The 19,517-nt window shown below is 37.1% G+C and overlaps 4 protein-coding genes, 1 non-coding gene and 1 pseudogene across 6 annotated transcripts; 5 read left to right on the plus strand and 1 right to left on the minus strand.

The window, feature by feature from the left end:
• Positions 1 to 402: 402 nt before the first annotated feature.
• Positions 403 to 509, plus strand: LOC117133148. Its single transcript, XR_004456989.1, has one exon. It is a non-coding gene; the product is annotated as a small nucleolar RNA R71 (small nucleolar RNA).
• A 195-nt stretch (positions 510 to 704) lies between these two features.
• LOC103858322 (casparian strip membrane protein 3) lies at positions 705 to 8,443 on the plus strand. The gene is made up of 6 exons (XM_033288038.1): positions 705 to 4,056; positions 4,163 to 4,286; positions 4,667 to 6,967; positions 7,429 to 7,700; positions 7,951 to 8,032; positions 8,157 to 8,443. The coding sequence occupies exons 1-3, from the start codon at positions 3,734 to 3,736 to the stop codon at positions 4,883 to 4,885; spliced, it is 666 nt and encodes a 221-aa protein (XP_033143929.1). The 5' UTR covers positions 705 to 3,733; the 3' UTR covers positions 4,886 to 6,967; positions 7,429 to 7,700; positions 7,951 to 8,032; positions 8,157 to 8,443.
• LOC103858323 (small RNA-binding protein 11, chloroplastic) lies at positions 6,719 to 8,526 on the plus strand. The gene is made up of 5 exons (XM_009135653.3): positions 6,719 to 6,967; positions 7,429 to 7,497; positions 7,594 to 7,700; positions 7,951 to 8,032; positions 8,157 to 8,526. Exons 1-5 carry the CDS (start codon positions 6,868 to 6,870, stop codon positions 8,201 to 8,203), a joined length of 405 nt encoding a protein of 134 aa, XP_009133901.1. The 5' UTR covers positions 6,719 to 6,867; the 3' UTR covers positions 8,204 to 8,526.
• A 265-nt stretch (positions 8,527 to 8,791) lies between these two features.
• On the plus strand, positions 8,792 to 12,959 carry LOC103858325 (F-box protein At2g27310). The gene has a single exon (XM_009135654.3). The coding sequence runs from the start codon at positions 11,780 to 11,782 to the stop codon at positions 12,833 to 12,835; it is 1,056 nt and encodes a 351-aa protein (XP_009133902.1). The 5' UTR covers positions 8,792 to 11,779; the 3' UTR covers positions 12,836 to 12,959.
• A 393-nt stretch (positions 12,960 to 13,352) lies between these two features.
• On the plus strand, positions 13,353 to 16,521 carry LOC103860078 (annotated as a pseudogene).
• A 987-nt stretch (positions 16,522 to 17,508) lies between these two features.
• LOC103858326 (armadillo repeat-containing protein 7) lies at positions 17,509 to 19,459 on the minus strand. 2 transcript variants are annotated; one of them, XM_009135656.3, is made up of 7 exons: positions 19,253 to 19,459; positions 18,911 to 19,005; positions 18,694 to 18,730; positions 18,367 to 18,440; positions 18,193 to 18,286; positions 18,015 to 18,097; positions 17,509 to 17,940 (listed from the first exon to the last, which is right to left on the minus strand). In XM_009135656.3, the coding sequence occupies exons 2-7, from the start codon at positions 18,980 to 18,982 to the stop codon at positions 17,758 to 17,760; spliced, it is 543 nt and encodes a 180-aa protein (XP_009133904.1). In that variant the 5' UTR covers positions 18,983 to 19,005; positions 19,253 to 19,459; the 3' UTR covers positions 17,509 to 17,757. The 2 variants fall into 2 exon arrangements, with proteins under 2 accessions (XP_009133904.1, XP_009133903.1); XM_009135655.3 differs by having other exon boundaries at positions 19,257 to 19,457.
• Positions 19,460 to 19,517: the final 58 nt, after the last annotated feature.

Raw genomic sequence — 19,517 nt, forward strand, 5'->3', positions numbered from 1 at the left:
TTAGGGTTCGGGTGATAGTTTTTAAACTGCCATCCTTGCCCATTGACATAGCTAACCTCATGGTGGTCCTCAGTCGCCTGGTCCGCTTCTGATGTAGCGTCTATGGTTCCTTTATCCTGAGGAGACTCTTCCATGATGAAGACATGGTTCTGATTACTCTTAATCAGCTGATCGACCTTGGCAGAGAGCTCATCTATTTTGCTATTGTCGATGCTGTTCACCTTTTGGGTGCGGTCTGTCTCTCGGTTGCTGTCAGCTGAGCTTGAGGCCATGTTCTCAATTAGCGCGAAAGCGCCTTGAGTGGATTGGGTCATGAAATCTCCATTACTGGCTGAGTTTAAAGCATTCCTGTACTCCCAACCTACTCCATCGTAGAAAACTCCGAGTAGATAATCTTCTTCAAAACCATGATGTGGGCACTCTCTGCGATAGACGTTGAATCGCTCCCATGCGTCGCAGAACGGCTCATCTACCAGCTGTTTAAAGGTGGCGATCTTCTGTCTCAGAGCTGCCGTCTTTGATTTCGTGTAGAAGTGGCTCAAGAAAGCGGATCTGACTTGTTCCCATGTGGTGAGCGATCCAGTTGGTAGGGAATCTAGCCAGCGAGCAGCCTTCCCATCGAGAGAGAAAGGGAACAAAGTACACTTGATGTAATCTGGTGGTACTCCATTCGCCTTAGTGAACCCACACATCTTCTCAAATTTTCAATGTGGTCCATCGGTATTTCTGCAGGAAGTCCGTTGAAGATCTTCCTCTGCACCAGACCTATCAAGGCGGGCTTGATCTCAAAGTCTTGTCTAGTGCAAGGTGGAGGGTTGATGGCGGATCGCGTAGCAGGTAGATTACGCAAGAGATTCCTTTGGCCAATCTGATCAACTTCCTCCGGTGCATTCCGTTGGTTTGCAGCGTTCGCTTGGATAGTTTGCTGCATCTGCTGCATCTGTTGTTGCATGAGTGCAAACGCAGCAGTAAGATCATCCTGATGATCACCCATGTTGGTGCTTGTAGGTCTAGGCAGTTGACGGTTCTGACGTTCTAATCTCGCTAGTTCTTCGTTGGTAAGCTGATGCAATGGTCCTTGGGCGTTGCTCCGAGTATGTCTACTGGTCATGCACCTGGATCATTAGCTGTGACAAAGAAACAGAGGCGAGTTAGATATCTTAGACTTAAAATGAAACCGAAAAGTAGAGGTAAAAAAATCTGGTCCCCGTCGCAACGGCGCCAAAACTTGATACACTAAATATGAATCTTTGCTACTGCCAAGTTAACAGTTGTGATTATAGTACTTTAGATTCAATCCAGAGGACCAGTCTACACTTTACTCTTATAAATCTCAATATCAAGCTAAGAAGAAAATGGTTTTCAATTCAATTGGTGGCGCAGAAAACAAGTAAACTAGAGGTTGATTCAATTTAACAAGAAGCTAGCCTAGGGTATTTCATTGGGTGTTGAGCGAGAGCCAAACAATTATTCAAGCGCGGTGCAGTGCTTTCTAGAACTCGGATCACTCAGCTGGAACACCCCACTGTCGTGGTGGTGATCTCTTTGCTGGTCGGTCCCATCATCTAACTGTCGTTGAGATGAGAAACGACTGCAAGCCTTAGAGGACAGGTCCGATCAGTTCACTTACTACCCTAATATCTACTTTCGCTGATTAGGGATACTAAGCTCATTCAATACATGTCAAGCTATCTCCTAAGCGGTTAGCTAGGCGATAAACTTAGGATCTAACATCAAGTGATCAGATTAATGAAAGCTTTATGAATAGTATGGATGAAGAATAATCAAGAATAGCTTATCTATGTTTAGCTCATATTTCAACACCCTAAAAACCCTAGGCGAGCTAGATCACTACTCAATCATGATGCAAGAAATCAAAGACATAGATCCTGAATGAAACTGCATAATAATAAGAGTAGTAAACAAGGGTTCAGAAGGTCTTCTCTATGAGAGAATGGATTCTTCTCCCTTACAAGTTGCAGATCGCAAAAGCTAATAGTTCTCTTGTAAAAAACTAGCGTAAGAAATAAAATAGGATAGATGGCGTCTTTATATGGAGGCGCCAATAGGTAGAAAAGAAATTAGGGCAACAAGGCCTTAATTCCCGAAAATAGAAGCTTCCTTATTTGTCGGGAACAACCTCGGGATCACTCCGTATGCTTGTTCTGCTAGAGAACAGTCTCGGGACTGTTCGTCTTGAGTGTTCTCCGCAAAATGTTCCAAAAGGACAGCTTCTCTTCAAGCATGCTCTCTTCATTCTTCTACCAACTCCAGACCTGTAAAAGATCAAAAAGGACTAGACTGACTCGGATTATGGACTCGAATCAATACAAAAACACCTATACAATGATGTGAAAAACACCATATATCAGCAATCAATCAAGACGGCCCAGTAATCCCACCTTCTACTCTTCACTTCTTAATATATAAAGTAGACTTGGCTATGTCTATAGGGAGAATCATGCCCAGAGGCGGCCCTTGGGTCAAGCCAAGGAAGCCGTGGCTTCCGGCCGCTTTATAATAAATTAATTTTCGGCCACATATTTTCAAAAGTTTCACTAGGTCTAGTGGTAAAATCTCAAGTTTACAAACTCCCTTACCCCAACCTGTGTTCGATTCCCCAGTAAAGCGGCCAATTTTTTAGAATTGCTTCTGGTCTTATATTTTATAGGACCGGCACTGATCATGCCATGTGGCATAATTTATTTATTTTATTAAGTTTTGATAGGTTTTAGTTCAATTCTTTAAAACAAACATTTTTGGGCTGGATTGGTTTCTCGTCAAATCTTCTCCATCGATATTCAATCGCAAGAGGTTATCTAACCTAACCTGAAACCTATCGTTCAAAATTACTATAACATATATTATTGTATAAAAATTCGGCGCGTAGCTCCGGATACCCCTAATTATTGAATATAGAGTAGAATCTATTTCTAATCATACCTATTTTATTTTTAATAAACAGTTATTATTAAAAAAAATATTTATTTATATTTAGAGTTCTTTTATTTTGCGGACAAAAATAGCAAAATACATTGGATTGGATGTGTTAGTATCAATATATATTTGATATATTTAGAAAAAATGGAGAAAACATGTATTTTAGTGGTTTTGGTTTTGCATTAGTATAGTCGTCGCGTTACAATTTTCATATTATTATTTTTGAAATGTTAAAATTTTCATGTAGCTAGCATGCATGCTATGAAAGTTGAGAGAATTGCGTAGACGAATTAATTAATATTCTGCATCACCTAATAATTGCAACCTAAAAGCAAATTTCAATTAATTCAACGTAACCTAATCCTATAAAAAGTATACATTCAGCTTTCAGAGTCAGTACTGGTCAAAAAGTATAATTTAAAATTATGTATATATGTGTATTGTATAGGTTAAAGAAGGTACATGGTTGTTGACACATATTAACTAATAATATTCAATCTGGCTTTATATGTCAATGGAGCAAGCCGTCTCCTATATATTTTTTTTACTAAACAAAGATCGTGAAATTAAGATTATGAATAAGTTTTGCTTGAAACATTAAAAAAAATATACACACCCAAACCTATTCCATCACTTCAACAACTAAACTGACATGCATGCATATATATCCTACATGCAAGACTTAGGATTCATTATCCTCAGAATATCTAGTTTCTCCTTTGAATATTTTCCAAATTCAACTTGCAAGGTCAACCCTAATTTTTAGTCTTCTTCTGAGTCTCAGTTATTTCCTATGGATATCGAAAAGGCAGGGAGCAGAAGAGAAGAAGAAGAACCCATTGTCCAAAAGCCAAAGCTAGACAAAGGAAAAGGCAAAGCTCATGTGTTTGCTCCTCCCATGAACTACAGTCGAATTATGGAAAAACATAAGCAAGAAAAGGTGAGCATGCCTGGGTGGAAAAGAGGCGTGGCTATCGTCGATTTTGTTCTTAGACTCATTGCAGCCATCACGGCCATGGCCGCTGCAGCAAAGATGGCAACCACGGAAGAGACTCTCCCTTTCTTTACTCAGTTTTTGCAGTTCAGTGCTGACTACACCGATCTACCAACGCTTTCGTAAGTTGCTCTCAAAATGTTCACTCTTATTAAATATCATGCCAATAATACAAATAACTATCGATCGAAATTGTTTGAAGCTTAATTTATTTGTTCTGTTTTGCAGATCTTTTGTTGTAGTAAACTCAATCGTGGGCGGCTACCTAACCCTATCATTGCCTTTTTCCATTGTCTGTATCCTCCGGCCTCTCGCAGTGCCACCTAGGCTCTTCCTCGTCTTATGTGACACGGTAACATTTTTTATGTGTTAGATTGCTGAGAATTTCAACAGCCAAATTTAAGAAACGTTCACTTGTTATTTCTTTTGTAAAATCAAGAGAAAAAATAAACGCAAACGCCCACCACAAAGAGAGTTCCTCATTTCGTTTCAGTTTAGTGTCTACCGTTTAGAAAAAACAGGTTTTTATAAAATGTAAACGTAAAACCAACACTGAATATAATCAATGTTTCAATCAAAACCTCCAGAAACCCTGCTTTCTAAAGGCTTATATTACACTCGTTAATGCATAGTCTAGAATATGGTCGTATATATTCAAAGGTTTGAATATGTATATGTTGAGTACATATGGCACATCCGTATTTAATACGTATATTGATTTCTGTGGTCCAGGCGATGATGGGCCTCACTATGATAGCGGCATCTGCTTCTGCAGCCATAGTTTATTTGGCGCACAATGGGAATTCAAGCTCGAACTGGCTTCCCGTTTGCCAGCAGTTCGGTGACTTTTGCCAAGGAACCAGCGGCGCCGTGGTGGCTTCCTTCATTGCAGCAGCTCTTCTCATGGTCCTCGTCATTCTCTCTGCGTTTGCTCTCAAGAGATCGACGTGAAAATTTGTATTTGTGCCTATTAAATTCCTGTGTGCTCTGATATTCATTTGTGTGAATTTGAAAAGAGTAAGATATATGATTTGGTTTTTGTTAAGTTGTGTAACTCGGGTTTGTATTGTGAACTGTGTTGTAAATCAATCAACTCACAAAAAGAATGATAATCATTAATCTCGTACTCCGCGTTTTTGACGTCCTATTTAGAGGCACTTTTGGCCAGGCAGTCGTCAGGTTGAAACATCTTCACCATGTTTAAATTCACAGAGTTAGAAGCTTGCCAGAGTTGTCAAAACCGCACTTAGGTTCTGGTTTAAAAACTTGTGTAGCCTAGCGAATAAAGATAAAGAATCATACACATATTTTACAAAAAAAATTCCACTTGTACGGAATAGATAATTGATGGTTCACCAATTACTATGTTTTAAATGACGCAAGGCGCTCCTAGTCGATCAGAGATGGGCTATGTAATGAAGGTCAATAATAAATGATAATATAAATCATGTTAAATGAAAACTGATATTAAAAACGTTTTCATAAATAGATATGGAGTCGAGATACTTTTCTTTTCCTAACTCTAAATATGATACAATCATGTAATACGATTCATACATCACTTGTTAAGGTCTCTGCAAACTAAGATTCTACGAAACACTTTCTAAAATTTATGCTGAGAGATTTGCTAGTTTTCTTGTGCAAAATGTGAGTAGTGAATGAGGAGGAGACGAGTTATTTAAAAAGGAGAAGAGGAGCTGATTTTCGAAACTATTGCAGCACGTTAGCGAAAATCTCTCAGAAATATCGGGAGTGGAATAAATATCGGGAGTGGAATATTGAGAAACTTTCTCCACAAATTATCCCATCTATTGACTCGTTATGATCTTTGGCGAACAAATATACTTCATGTCGTTTTTAGACAAACTATGTGTCTTTTAAACACAAACATCATGCTATTTTGGTTCGAACATGAGCTAAAAATTGAAACTAATTTCCCCAAAAAGAACTTATTCCTATGGCCCTTCACCAAGATCCACGCCCACGTCCACACCGAGCCGGACGGCGGCGGCAGCGTGTGCGTAAAGGGCTCGGCAGCGTGTGTGTGAGGGGCGAGCCGAGCCTGTCACCTTAAAGTTTTTGATCAGCTTAACATGTGAACACACACATATATGACTCAAATTGCTTTTTATAATATGATAGGTTTTTATTATTTATTCATTAAAGCCAAAGACTTTTAACTCATGACCCGTACGGCGTTTCATGTCACACTGTCACAATTATTTTTTAAGCTTATTTAACTAAAATAATTGATCCAACAATCTCTTATATGAATAAAAATGACTCTAAATGTAGACTAAATACAAACTTGATAAATTACTAAATACAAACTTGACTAAATTCATTGTTACTTCGAATATGTACTATTGAAAATTTTATATCGTAATTTTAGGTTGAAATATTATTAAGTGAAAAACATCATATATAAGCTTTAGGAAGATAAATCTTCTGAATGAGATGATGATCCTCATGTGCTCTCACTCTCAGATCAGATAATTTTTTCACATTCCATTGGTTTTTACTATGGTTGATCAGTGTTGTGAGAGGTGGAAAAAGATTTGTATAGTAGGAGCTTTTTGGTCCTTGAAAAGATTTTGTTGATGTGTTCTTTTTGTCGCATGTCTCAACAACTATTAAAAAACTTTTAGATTTTTTATTTATTTTTGATTAAATAAAAATAAAAATTATTTTCTAATCAAGACAAGAGAATTTTCTAAAATTTCACCTATATAAACAAAATCACTGATTCTCTTTAAATATATTGTAGGATAAACAAAATAAATACAAAAAGATGCAAGCAAAATTATCTAATTATTCGTAAAAAAGGGGTAAAAACTAAAAACAATGCAGGGAAGAATCGGTGGGCCGAAGCCTGAAGAAGAGAAAGCGAAAGGATTTGAGAGTTGGGAGTCGCCGGCGGCAACAGGCAGAAAATGCTGAATCATTTGCTCTATCGCTCTCACACCCCTTCTCTCCTCTTCTCCAGAGCCTTCTCCTCCTCCTCCTCCTCCTCCTCTACGCTTTTCGTCAAAGGTTCCATTATGTCTCTCTCGTTTCATCTGATCCATCTTCCCACCAATCTAATTTCTCATTTCTCATTTCTTGATTTGATTTTGTTTTGTAAACTGCATGTCTGCTTTGATTACGACAGTGTTTTGATAAAGATAAGACAAGGGTCTGTCCGAATTTGCCACTAATTTTCTTACCAATCTTCAAGTTTCAAACTTTGGATGTTTTTAAAATTGTCTTAGTGATTTCTTTCCCCTATAATTGAAGGGTTTGTTTTCAATTTCTCGAAACTTGCATCTCGTGGAAGATATGGTCTGGCCACTATTGTGATTTGGTTCTGTTTTATGTTGTGTTAACTTCCCCCGTATGGTCTTCAAGTTTCAAACTTTAGATGTAAAAAAAGCATCGTCTTTTGGCTTAGGGGCAGATCTAATGAGCTTCTTCTTATGTTGTGTCACTAAAATTGAATGCTTTGTTTGTGGCAGGGATATCTTTCTCAAGCACAGAAGAAACATTAACGCAAGCATTTTCTCAATATGGTCGAGTCCTTGGAGGTCCGTCTCTTAGACCTCTACAGCATTTGCGTTTCTTGACACACCTGCATTTACATATCTCTTTGGTCTTCTTCAACTTTTTTTTGGTTGCTTCAGTGGATGTGTTAATGGACGAAGTCAGGTGTAGGCCAAAAGGGTTTGCTTATGTCACATTCTCTTCTAAAGAAGAAGCCGCAAAAGCTTTATTAGAACTAAACGGACAGGTATCAGATCTCTTCTCCACCGTTGTTCGTCAGCTCACACAGCTTTCTTTCGAACATATAGCTTTCTCATGTTAGGTTGAAAATGTATATGATGAATATTTGTGAATCCCCGGGGGGAGCATTAGAACAAGATATGTCAGAGATAATGGGAACTATTTGCTTGGAATAATCCGACTACACTGAAACATCAAGTCTTTGAACTGGTTATGTTGCGTAATCTTCATGAAAATCTTTGTTATTTCGATCTCAGTTGGTAGACGGGAGGGTTGTGATCCTCGACACAACGAAAGCGGTCAAACAGAATCGACCAGACAGCAAGCCGAAGCATGCAGGTGGGTGATAGCTGATACTTCTCTTTTCTCTTACGAGCTAATTGTTAGGTGAAATTTTTGAGACACAATCATGTACCTGTTCATTGAATTGCTAAATGTCTTCTCAACTTTTGTTTTGACTCAGTTGAAGAGGTTCCGAACAGCCAACACGTGGTTACTTCAGAAAGTTAGGCAACGTTTTACTGTTTTGGCAGCAGAAGAAAAAAAAAGACGAGAAAGCCTCTGACTTATCAAGAGTCTATGATCATGTGAAGTTACTCCAGGTCCAGGCTAACCTACATTTACCTGATAGTCTTTAATTTTTGTGGATGATTGTGCTTCTTCTTTACCTCATATTTACTCGTTCTTCTCTTTTTCTCTGGACAAATTTACTCTTTCTTCTTTTCACAAGTTTCTTCATGTTTTGGCATCTTCTTGAAATTACACAACTAAAGCACCACATGTAACGTAATTATTCATTCGTCACCTTTGAAGAATTTCTGAATATTGATAAATGCAGAAACTGAGTTGACTTTTGAGCTAGCTAGTTTCTTTGTACTATCAATTCTATTCCAGGACTCTCTCTCTCGCAAAATGTTCAGTGTCAAACGGGAACAAGGTGAGTCATGATTACTAACCTTGTTTGTCATGAGGACTAGCCTCTCTCTAACGCTACTTATATAGGGAAGCCTCAATGGCACACACTCTTTGTGAAGCTGCTGAAAGCGTGTGCACTGATTTTCACATGGTACTTATATATCTGCTTCTAGATAAAATCCACCTCATCATTCTAGAAGATGTGTACCATCTTCAGGATTTAGGTAAAATGGGTCGTGGTCTTGTCCTTACCTTCTGTATTGATACGATACATGGCGATGTGTAGCCACATAACGTAACATAACCGAACGTCCAAATTCAAGTAATGCATTCCTTGTAAATAGCCCACACTGATTTTCAGGATCTGAAAAATTATGTTCAGACGTTTGTTGCATTTATTCTCTTCCACACTCGCAAATGTTGAAATCGACAAGTTATCTAGTCTAGTAGAGTACAATTATCAAACTACTATCTCATTCTTCTGACTTGAGGGCTAATTTTTTTGTATAACAAAGCTCGCCAAACGCTTTGATTTACCCAATCTTTCTAGCCAAAATTTAGTTGTTCATATTTAAACAACTGTGAAGTTTTGGAAAACATAATAAGAATATCTCCTGTTTATTTGACTATTTAATGTTTTGCGGCATTACTTGTTACCCAATACGAAGACATAGTTTAAACTGGAACGATTACTTTTTCTTTAAGAGGTTCTAATACTATGTTAGATTAGATGAGCTTCTAATCTAAAAATCGATTGATGATAACTGGATTAATTTATCTATATTATATAGCATTAATTAATATATTTCCAGTTTATTATATGAGAGATTTTGTTTCTAATAGATGGTTCTCTCCCCTTCAACGATACATGCCCATCAACAATAACTAACGGCTCATGAGGTTCAGATTAGTGGTCGACCGTGTTGAGACGGTGGCTCGGGCTTAGGTTAATCATAATAATAAAATTAAATCAGATTTGGTCTAGTAACCTGTCGTTACAAGTTGTTTTTCTGAGTCATTACTTTTTCAGTATAGGTGAATGGTTATGTTTTGAAATAAAATATACATGGCGTACGTAGACCATATCGTTTCCAAATCCACAAACGTGCAATCCCGTCTAACCTTAATATTTTAAGTCTGGTTCGTTGTGTAGTCCAACATCAACTATAACTACAATAAGGCCCGCCTACCTTGTCCCAATCGTAATATTTATACGCAGTCCACATCCTTTCAACCATTCTTTGGTTATCTTTATTTTCATGAGCCAACGAAGAAAAAGTAGACTGTGTTAGACGAAACAAAAGAAAACATAACAGAAGGATAATATGTCGTTTATGGAATAGAAGGAGATGAACATTGAAGAGTTGGTAGTCTTTAGGTTTGATTGAAAAAGCACATGACTGGTGACATTGGGATAAGGCTGCGTTTTGATGTTTTTTCTTTGGCTCCTTTTATTTTCATTTTATTCCTTTTTAATATATATATTTCTTTGTTCACTTTGCAATTGAAGTCCAATTTTGCATTTCTTCTCAATATTTTGTAAAAAAAATTTGCAATTGAAAATTATATAAATACGAGATATATTAGCAGTGTGGTAAAGAGCGCGTGTACACTAGTAATATTAATCGCAACAAGAGTTGAACCTATAAGCAACAAAGACGTGTGGATTATCACTTAATCACTAAAATATACTTATATATATATTAATATAATATATAATATATAATATATAATATATCATACCCACAAAGTTCCAAAGTCTATAACGAAAATCACACTTAACCTTCTTAACAATTCACGCACTAATCACTATTTCAGAGCAAACTTACGCTACGTATCTACATTCTAATTACTACTCTCTTTATTTCACAAAAAAACAAAAAAATTTTAAAAAAATTTGTTACAAAAATTATTTTAAAATTTCAATGCAATTTATACTTATTTTCAACTTGATATAAATTAAAAACTACATGATCTTATAATTAATTTTATATATCTCATATACTATTAACTAAATAATATAACTAGTAAGAATCTAAATATATTTTAATCATTTTTTAAATCTGTGTATAAAATGCCAAAATAACTTTTTTTAATGAAACGGATGAAGTACATTGCAGATCAAAGTTATTTCGTATTTTATTAATTGACGTTGGTTAACTTAAAACCCCTTTAACCGACCATGAGAAGCATATCAAAAATGTGTTGTTTAAAATATGGGAAACTTTCTCATATATACCAAAACCAAAAAGCTTGAAAAGTCAATCTAAATATTAAAGTAACGTGGAATATGAAATTCGTTGCAGAGATTACGTGACCTCTCTACTAAGATAAGTCTTTTCTCTCTTTGGAATTGATTTAACACAATATTAAATTAGAGAACGAGTAAAAATATTAGACTAAATAATAATTTTTTAAAAATATAGATAATAAAAATTTAAGCTATCACAATACATTAATTATAAATAATGAGTTACATATATAGGAGCAAAAACTGGTAATCAAAATCAACCAAAAATTAATTATTATCATAATCTAAAATATGGAATGAAAATACACTCCAAAAGTAAATAAAATATTCAATGAATTATGATTTATAATAAAAAAAGGTGAATCCCAAATCTGTCAATCAAATTCAGATCCAAACATCATACATTTAAATATTTGATTTTTTTTTTCAAATATCAAACTATAATCTAAATCCTGATGGTTACACCTTCTTCTACTCCTGAGTCCTGACGGCAATCCATAAATATTTATTTTGACAAAAGAGTTTGTATATTTCGTATGACAGATAATGCATAAAAAGAAAACGATTACAACCTTATCTTGTGCACCACGAAAAAAAAGCTATAAATGTTGAAACGAGAGTTGATAAAAGAAAGTCCTTTCTGGAAAGAAAATGGGGCATGTGTGTTCACACATGTTTGTGTATAAATTTATATCTATAGAAATTATAAAAAATAAGGAGAATAATGCACCTTGAAATAGAATAGTCTAAAAACAGCCACGGTTGACTGACTGAACCATCGCCTTCCTTCATCATTCTCTTTATATCTCTGATTCATTCATTATATATATCTCTCTGTCTAATTTCATTAACATCTTCTTAATTATAGTTTTTTTTTTCACAAGACCCGAAAATTTATTTATTTCTCCCTCACTTCCTAAATGGCATCCGTCGAATGCAGCATCGGTGATTCAATCTCAACACTTCATCCTGACATCATCCAAACCCAAATCTTGACCCGTCTGGACGGTCCGACGCTAGCCTCCACCGCGTCAACTTCCTCTTATCTCCAAACTCTCTGCTATGAGCAGAAACTCTGGCGGGAAATCTCCACTGCCACGTGGCCTTGCATCAACGATTCACGTGTGGTTCAAGCTATCTCCTCCTTCCCTTCTGGTTACCGTTCCTTCTTCGCTGACTCGTACTCGTCCACTGAATACACGTGGGAGTCGGAGAAACAAGATACACCGACCACGGGACTAATCTCAGCCGTTGACCTTTATTATAGAGGAGAGTTAATCTACTCCAAGGTTCAAGAGATGGAAACAGAGAACGGTAAAGCAGGATGGTTCTTGTCGGCTCCGTTTCGAGTTGATTTACTTGACGAGAAAGAATCGGTTCAGACCCAGATACTATATCCGGGTGGGGATTACGAAGCGTGGGTGAGAAACATGGAAGAGAGCATGGAGCTTAACTGGATAGTGATCGACCCGGTCAAGAAACGTGCGGCGAATATATCTAGCAGAAAGGCTGTGTCGGCGAAGCGGAACTGGTTAACCGGAGATTTAGAGATAAGGTTTTCAACGGTTGTGGCGGAGGCGGCTGGGAAGAAAAATGCGGCGGAGGTTGCGGTGGTTGTGTCGTGTGGATCGGCGGAGACGTGGAAGGAGGTGGACGAGGAAGTGGGAGGAGAAGTGCACGTGAGGGACGTGCGGTTGCAACTAGAGGACATTGAGGGGAAATGTTTAAAAGGGAGGGATAGTTTGGTAATTTTACAAGGGATGTTGGAAGGGAAGAGATGTTGTAAAGATGGTGGTGGCGGAGGAAGAGGTAAAGGAAGGTATGAGGAATACATGGCGATGAAGACACATATGAGAGAGAAGAAAGAGAGGAGGGAGAAAGCTCAAGACACGATTTGTATGATCTTTGGCTTCTCTTTGTTTGTGCTTTTGTGGAGTTTTATTTTGTTAGGTAAAATGCTAATAAGGAAATTATGACATACACAGCAGTTCTTTGATCATATCCATGTACTTTTGGTTATGTTCTTGTAATAATGAAACCAGATGTTTTCCTGCTGAACATTTTAAATCGAATCTATTAATTTAAGATTCTATTTTTATCTACTATTAGAAATTGTCGCTTATTTATTTTTGGACTTTTTTATAAATGCTTAGATAGTATAACATGCTACTTAGAAATGGAACCTATTTACTTAAACTAGGGTTTGGCCCGCCCTACGGGCGGGTTATTAACAAAAAAAATTACACATATATTTATCTCATCAATTTTAATGAGTATTTCAAGATGCTTTTGCATATTTTAAATTAAAAATAATTTTTATATTCTCTCTGCATATTTGGTTATTCTTTTTATAGATTATGTTTATCTTACTATTGAAAAGATGTTTACGAATACATAATAGTTTCATATGTTTTTAGTGTAGCTTCATTTAGAACCCATATCTGCTATTTGGCAAGCTGTATTTTGGCCTGCAGTAGCGTTTTAAAAAATACAATGCATGTGACTGAGTGTAGAAGATTAGGCGTTTTGACAGAAGGTTACGGAGTGTTTGTCAAAGACCAACTCGCCTTCTTGAAAGCGTGGAAGTTGCTTAATTGTTGCGCTAACTTGCCAGAAGTATCTACACATGCACATGTTATGTTATAACAACAGCTGGATTGACTTGCTGAATACAGTAGACAATGGCATTACAAAACGCTTTCTTTTGGCTCTACCTTTGCGGCTGTCTCCTTTGGCGTGCTGATGCCGTCACTTGGGTGTTATGTAACCATGGCCGTCGTTAAACACCAGCTGCGTACGCATTGCGATATTTCTCACAGTTGTGAAGTTGTCCAATTTCAGGAGAATCAAAATCATGCATGTTTAAATACCTTGTTCTCAGTTAGCTATGCGGGATGGAGACGGGTTCTTATTCAACAATCTCCTGCCTCCTCGTTGAAGTGTGAGATTAATGAGTACTACATTATCCTCTGTACCAGGTTTTTTATTCATTATTGCTAGAGAAACATAAGAATCACTATCCAGATAAGAGGTAATTTCTAACTATGACATGTTTTTTCCCACAGTTTATTTTTGAAATGGTAGGGCTTTTTAATTGCCGGTGTTTTTAAAGTATGGAAGCTCCTATAAAAATTTAAAGTATTTCTTATCTCACGAATATTTCAAGCTTTATGTAATCAACGGACCAATGTTTTTATATTATTAACCATAAGTGAAATGGATCAGCATAGTAGGCCTTTATGCTTTTATAGTTCCATTTACTTTCATTTGTTTATATTTTTTTTTTTGCGTAGGAGTTTTGTTTTTCATTGCCGAGAAAATCAGCCGAGTAAAACAATTGTATTATTTTTGTATTTAGCTACAGTTTGTGTTAAAAAAGGGCTACAGTTTGGTTTGTTTGAGATTTAGGAAATATATTTATTACGAATATTGGTTTCGCATGTGTCTTAAAGTAGTGGAAAAGTGAATGGTGATATGTTCACGAACGTGGAACTTTTAAAATAAGGACGAATTCTGTATAATAGTATTATATCTCCTTTAACTTTTTTCAATTGAGAGTACTATTCCATTGCTCTCTGCTTCAAGTGATTTTGCTATGTAAAGAAAATCTTATGCATCGTGATCATTTTTGCAACCTCCATGTGCTTCATGCTGATGCAGACCTTCCATTAGACCACCAAAGAGTATATCTCTTCTACCTAAGAAATCAAACAGATACAAATTTGAAATTTGTGTGAACCAATCTTGTAGTGAATTGACGAGGAATAAGAAGAATCCAATAATGGATCTGGTGGCTCCTACCAAGAACGAAGCTGATGTTCATCTTCAATCTGATTCTTCTCAAGCATTCTATTTTCTCATTGGTTTGTATCTGAATATTGATTTCTCTATCTGGTTCCCATAAAGAATTCAATTTGAACAACTGCAAAAAAAGAGAGACACACATAGGAATTAATACACATTAGACTATACAGGTTAGGAGGCTTACAATAGAAAGATTGTATTCTTGGCTTTTCAGTTCTTTATATATTTTTGCTTCACCAGCTATATATAGATATCGGCTTCCAATTAAAAAATTCAAAAGCACTTTCAATTCATCAGCCACTTCCTCATTGTTTGTATTGAGAGCTCCCCATTTGGTTGTAATTTTTGGGATAACTAATTTATCTCATAGGTTCATGACCGCATAAGATTGAAGGCCATTTCGCCTCCCATTACTAATTAAAAGAAAGAAGCAGAATTTAGCTAATCTGAAAGAAAAAGATGGAAATTTAAACACAAATACTGGAGAAAGAAAAAAATAGATGTACCATAATTCTGTTTCAAACTGAAGAGCAGGGTCTATACTCTCTCTCAGCCATAACATATTTCTTCTATGTTTGCTCTGCGTTTGAAATAAGATCTTTAACCATGTTCCATGTAATAAGATCAGCTTTGCGTCTCCATGTACATCGAAGCTTATACTATTTCTGCTAACTGAACAGCTTCATGCTCAGATGCTATATTTATACAGTCCAAGAGTTCTTCTGAGAAAAACCGACCTGAACCACGCATGTAGCGGTAAATTGATTCACCAACCCAAACTTAAGAACATACAAAGAAATATGAACATAAGATTCTAGTTAATCTAGTAGTAAATGATTCACCAACCAGACAAAAACATACAAACGGTCAGCCATTTTGGCGTTACTTGTTGGCTCGGCAATCGCTACTGAACCTTACATTTATAGCTCTCCTCCACCACCTCCGGTTGCATCTCCTCCACCTCCTTATGAATACAAATCTCCTCCTCCTCCGGTTAAGTCCCCTCCACCACCGTATGAGTATAAATCTCCTCCTCCTCCTGTTAAGTCTCCTCTACCACCGTAATACTACCACTCTCCACCTCCCCCGGTGAAATCTCCACCACCACCGTATTATTACCACTCTCCTCCGCCTCCGGTGAAATCTCCTCCTCCTCCTTATTACTATCATTCTCCACCTCCTCCCGTGAAGTCTCCTCCATCACCGTACTACTATCAATCTCCACCCCCTCCGGTGAAGTCTCCTCCACCACCGTACTATTATCACTCTCCTCCTCCTCCGGTTAAGTCTCCACCTCCACCTTACTACTACCACTCTCCTCCTCCTCCGGTCAAGTCTCCACCTCCACCTTACTACTACCACTCTCCTCCTCCCCCAGTTAAATCTCCACCGCCGCCATACTATTATCACTCTCCACCACCACCAGTCAAATCTCCTCCACCTCCATACTACTACCATTCACCGCCTCCTCCGGTGAAATCACCACCTCCACCTTACTATTACTCATCTCCACCACCACCAAAATCTTACCCTCCACCATATTACTACTCATCTCCACCACCACCACCAAAGTCGTACTCTCCATACTACTATTCATCACCACCACCTCCGGTGTATAAAAAGTATGAGAAGAAGAGAACACAGAGATAGATATCATCGAGTCGGAGGAGAGATGTGGAGGGTCAATAGTCATCTTGATTAGAAGATTTATGGCAGACGATTGAAGTTCCATCTTGAATGGAGGCATTATGCGGGAGGCGATGGGGGGAGAGGAAGTGAATCGATGTCGGCATCGAGACATAGCTTAGAGTTACAGGGGAGGCTGATTGTGTTTGGCTTAGGGTTACGGGGAAGATGATCTGTCTCTTTTCTAGATAATTGGACAGTAATACTTAAGGGGCTGGACCAGTACGTGACATCTTTTTCTATTTTATTGATTGAAGCCTAGTTCAAGATGACATGGCAAATTGGTTGGCCAGGAATTTTTCTGCCTATGTGGCACACCTTGAAAACCTCTAAAATAGTTCCTTTTGTATAGTAGGATTACTTCGGCTGATAAAACTAAACCTATGTCGGGTCATATTAAAAACATGCGCTGGTTATCTATTGGTACAACAATAATATATAATTAATTATATTATATACCTTTGATGTCCAGTTTATACATTTGTTCAGATGTTCTACATGGGACTAATTTGAAGATGATCTATATAAAAACTTTAATATAGATAATCAATATATACCATTTTACTATACATATGGAATAAGTTGTATTTTGTGTTCTAATAAATTGTATTTATAAATATTGTGTTTAATATTTTCAATGTGTACGTATTATTTATTTGTATAAAGTTTAGTGATTATAATTAAATAGTTTATATTAAAGTTAAGGATTAAAACGCAAATTACATAAAATTTTAAAAATAAATTTAAAGTGAATCCCACACAGATGCACTGTTTGCCCTCCCTCCCGAACCGGCCCTGTTACTATGTTCTAGTGAGAAAACCTAAAGCTAGACTTATGCTTACATGTTTATCTCACCCTTCTAAACTATTTGTGTGGCTCAATCTTTCTCATTTTCTTAGCCTCTTTATAGTAGAGACACCTTCAAATCTAATGCACAAGAGAACAAAGTGACAAGATTCTTCCTTGTGGTCCCAAAAGTAAATCAACCCAACTTCAGCTTGACTAGAGTTAGACCTTGGTTGCTTTTGATATTCATTTGCTTGATCAACAAGTGTTCTCATCTTCACAAATCTCCACCTGTGAACATGTTGATCATCCCAAACAACTTGCACGAGAGAGAGAGCTTTCTTTTTCTAACTTCTTGGATTCCAGAATAAATATCCGAATAAAACTTAAATCTTAACCAGAACGGCCATCCTAAAGCCCGCTCCAACTCGCACCAATTCAACATTTAAAACGTCCTCACTACGCGTCTAGATTTTCAAAAGACACAACTAACCACTTTCAAAATCCTCGAAACACCATTCGTAGTGTTTACGTTTTGGCCCTTTGCTATAGAACTTTGGAATTTTCAAGCTTAATACAATTCAATATAAACCAAAACTTAGAAAAGCTCCAGAATCTCTCTCATGTGATTGCATGAGCATGCTTGTCAAGAAACGCCTTAGCCAGGTTACTAAAGCTTACACAGACCGTCTCAGCTGCTGCATACCTCTCGATGAGATCCAGTACTTCCGCTCTCAGAATCATCTCCCTTGTTGCTCTGTTATAGTCGCAAATGTAATACAAAGCCCCCAGCGCGTAATTCACCTATTAGGAAACAAAACAGTCTTTTACTTTTGTTTTAAAGACATTTAATGAGGCGATAACCATTGTGTACTCACAGTGTTCCGGACAGGGCTTGATAAACATTTGATTATAAGAGGAATTCCATCAGCCTCAACAATGGTAGCAGCATTCTTTGGCTCTGTAGAAAGAGCATGCGTTTGAAGAATGCGTTATGACAAGAACAAAATCAACAGAGTATATTCGCATATAAAAGGCTCTTTTTCTTTTTTTTACCAGCACAAGCGTTGCATATTCCTCCTATCCCGAATTCGACAAGCTTCTCATTTGGCTCTGTTATACAGTCTATGAATAGTTCCAAGACATTTAGCTGCTCCAGTACACCATCGAGATTGGGGGTTCAAATTCGAGTTATCTATGGTTAAAAAAAAGGAGCAAACTCGAGGTTACCTGACGTAAGATAGTGTAGTTGTAAGGATCATAGGAAAAGTTGGCCAAATTTGCTACAATTCTCTCCTTAGTATCTGCAGGTGGAAGACAGTAATATATCAACGCTTGACTTAACTGTGTAAGAGACAAAACCAGAAACTATAGCCTAGCAGAAGCATCTGAAAGTGATCTCATATTCCATATGCAGCCAAACACAGTACTCAAAATCATACTGCAACACGATGTCAATAGATGTAAAAGTTACAAGCAAGCACCAAAGGCAGTCTTATACATTGTGAATGTTATAACAAAAGCATGAGAAGATACTTAAGACTAAAGTAGTCATACGTTCATCAGTTGCATTCTGAAACTGACTCACAAGCTCCTGCAATAAAAAGAGGAAAAACTCAGCTCCCAAAACAACTCTTCCCACGGAAAAAGGATCTCGCAGACCTAAGTTGTATTTTGTTTTGTTTTGTCGGGTCAATCTCCATGATGCATAATGGTACAAACCAATTTTTGAACAAGTAGAAGTTAAACCCATTCATGCAGAAAATATAGAGACCTGTAGATATTGAAGCCTTGGTGTTCCAGTTTTGCCAGTACGTTCTTCTTGTCTTTGATTATTAGTAAACATCTCTCTCCCTCTCTCTCTCAACTCTACCAAGACATGATGAAAGGGAATCGAAAACGGATAATATATGAAAATATATACATTTATCAAGTTAGCTGGTAAAATGAAATTTATCCAGATAGAGAGAGATACATTTATCAAATTGACTGGAAATTTATCCAGATAATATGCAATATTTGCTAAGTAACTCAAATCCAATTCCCTGACGCCGTATTAGGAGATGAAAAGCTCAGAAAAAAAAAAACAAAATATAGAGAAAGTGAAAGAACCGACTAACTTAGATGTCGAATCCGATATGCGGCGCACAACCACTTTTCCGGCCAAATCTGTGGCGCAGTTGCGACGAAGCGTTAAATTCCGACGGGCGGCTTTGCCTGGTTTGAGGCGGTTGGGCTCTGATCTGGTTAGTTGGGGCTTCAATGGTGATTTTCTTTCAGGCCTCGTCGTTGGGTTCGTTTTGTTGCCGGAGGTGATATTGATATATTCCTATAAAATATACTTCATATTGGGCCTGCTGTAATTAAATCCACTAAACCAA

Source organism: Brassica rapa, chromosome A03 (genome assembly GCF_000309985.2).
Source record: "Brassica rapa cultivar Chiifu-401-42 chromosome A03, CAAS_Brap_v3.01, whole genome shotgun sequence".
NCBI lineage: Eukaryota > Viridiplantae > Streptophyta > Magnoliopsida > Brassicales > Brassicaceae > Brassica > Brassica rapa.

Coding starts and splice junctions, on each gene's coding strand:
- LOC103858326 (XM_009135656.3), bottom strand. CDS start 18,982: ATGTTTACTAATAATCAAAGACAAGAAGAACGTACTGGCAAAACTGGA. Junction 18,287..18,366: donor ACTACACTATCTTACGTCAG/GTAACCTCGAGT, acceptor GTACTGGAGCAG/CTAAATGTCTTGGAACTATT. Junction 18,098..18,192: donor AATATGCAACGCTTGTGCTG/GTAAAAAAAAGA, acceptor CTCTTTCTACAG/AGCCAAAGAATGCTGCTACC.
- LOC103858322 (XM_033288038.1), top strand. CDS start 3,734: ATGGATATCGAAAAGGCAGGGAGCAGAAGAGAAGAAGAAGAACCCATT. Junction 4,057..4,162: donor ACCGATCTACCAACGCTTTC/GTAAGTTGCTCT, acceptor TCTGTTTTGCAG/ATCTTTTGTTGTAGTAAACT. Junction 4,287..4,666: donor TCCTCGTCTTATGTGACACG/GTAACATTTTTT, acceptor TCTGTGGTCCAG/GCGATGATGGGCCTCACTAT.
- LOC103858325 (XM_009135654.3), top strand. CDS start 11,780: ATGGCATCCGTCGAATGCAGCATCGGTGATTCAATCTCAACACTTCAT.
- LOC103858323 (XM_009135653.3), top strand. CDS start 6,868: ATGCTGAATCATTTGCTCTATCGCTCTCACACCCCTTCTCTCCTCTTC. Junction 6,968..7,428: donor CTCTACGCTTTTCGTCAAAG/GTTCCATTATGT, acceptor TGTTTGTGGCAG/GGATATCTTTCTCAAGCACA. Junction 7,701..7,950: donor TATTAGAACTAAACGGACAG/GTATCAGATCTC, acceptor TTTCGATCTCAG/TTGGTAGACGGGAGGGTTGT.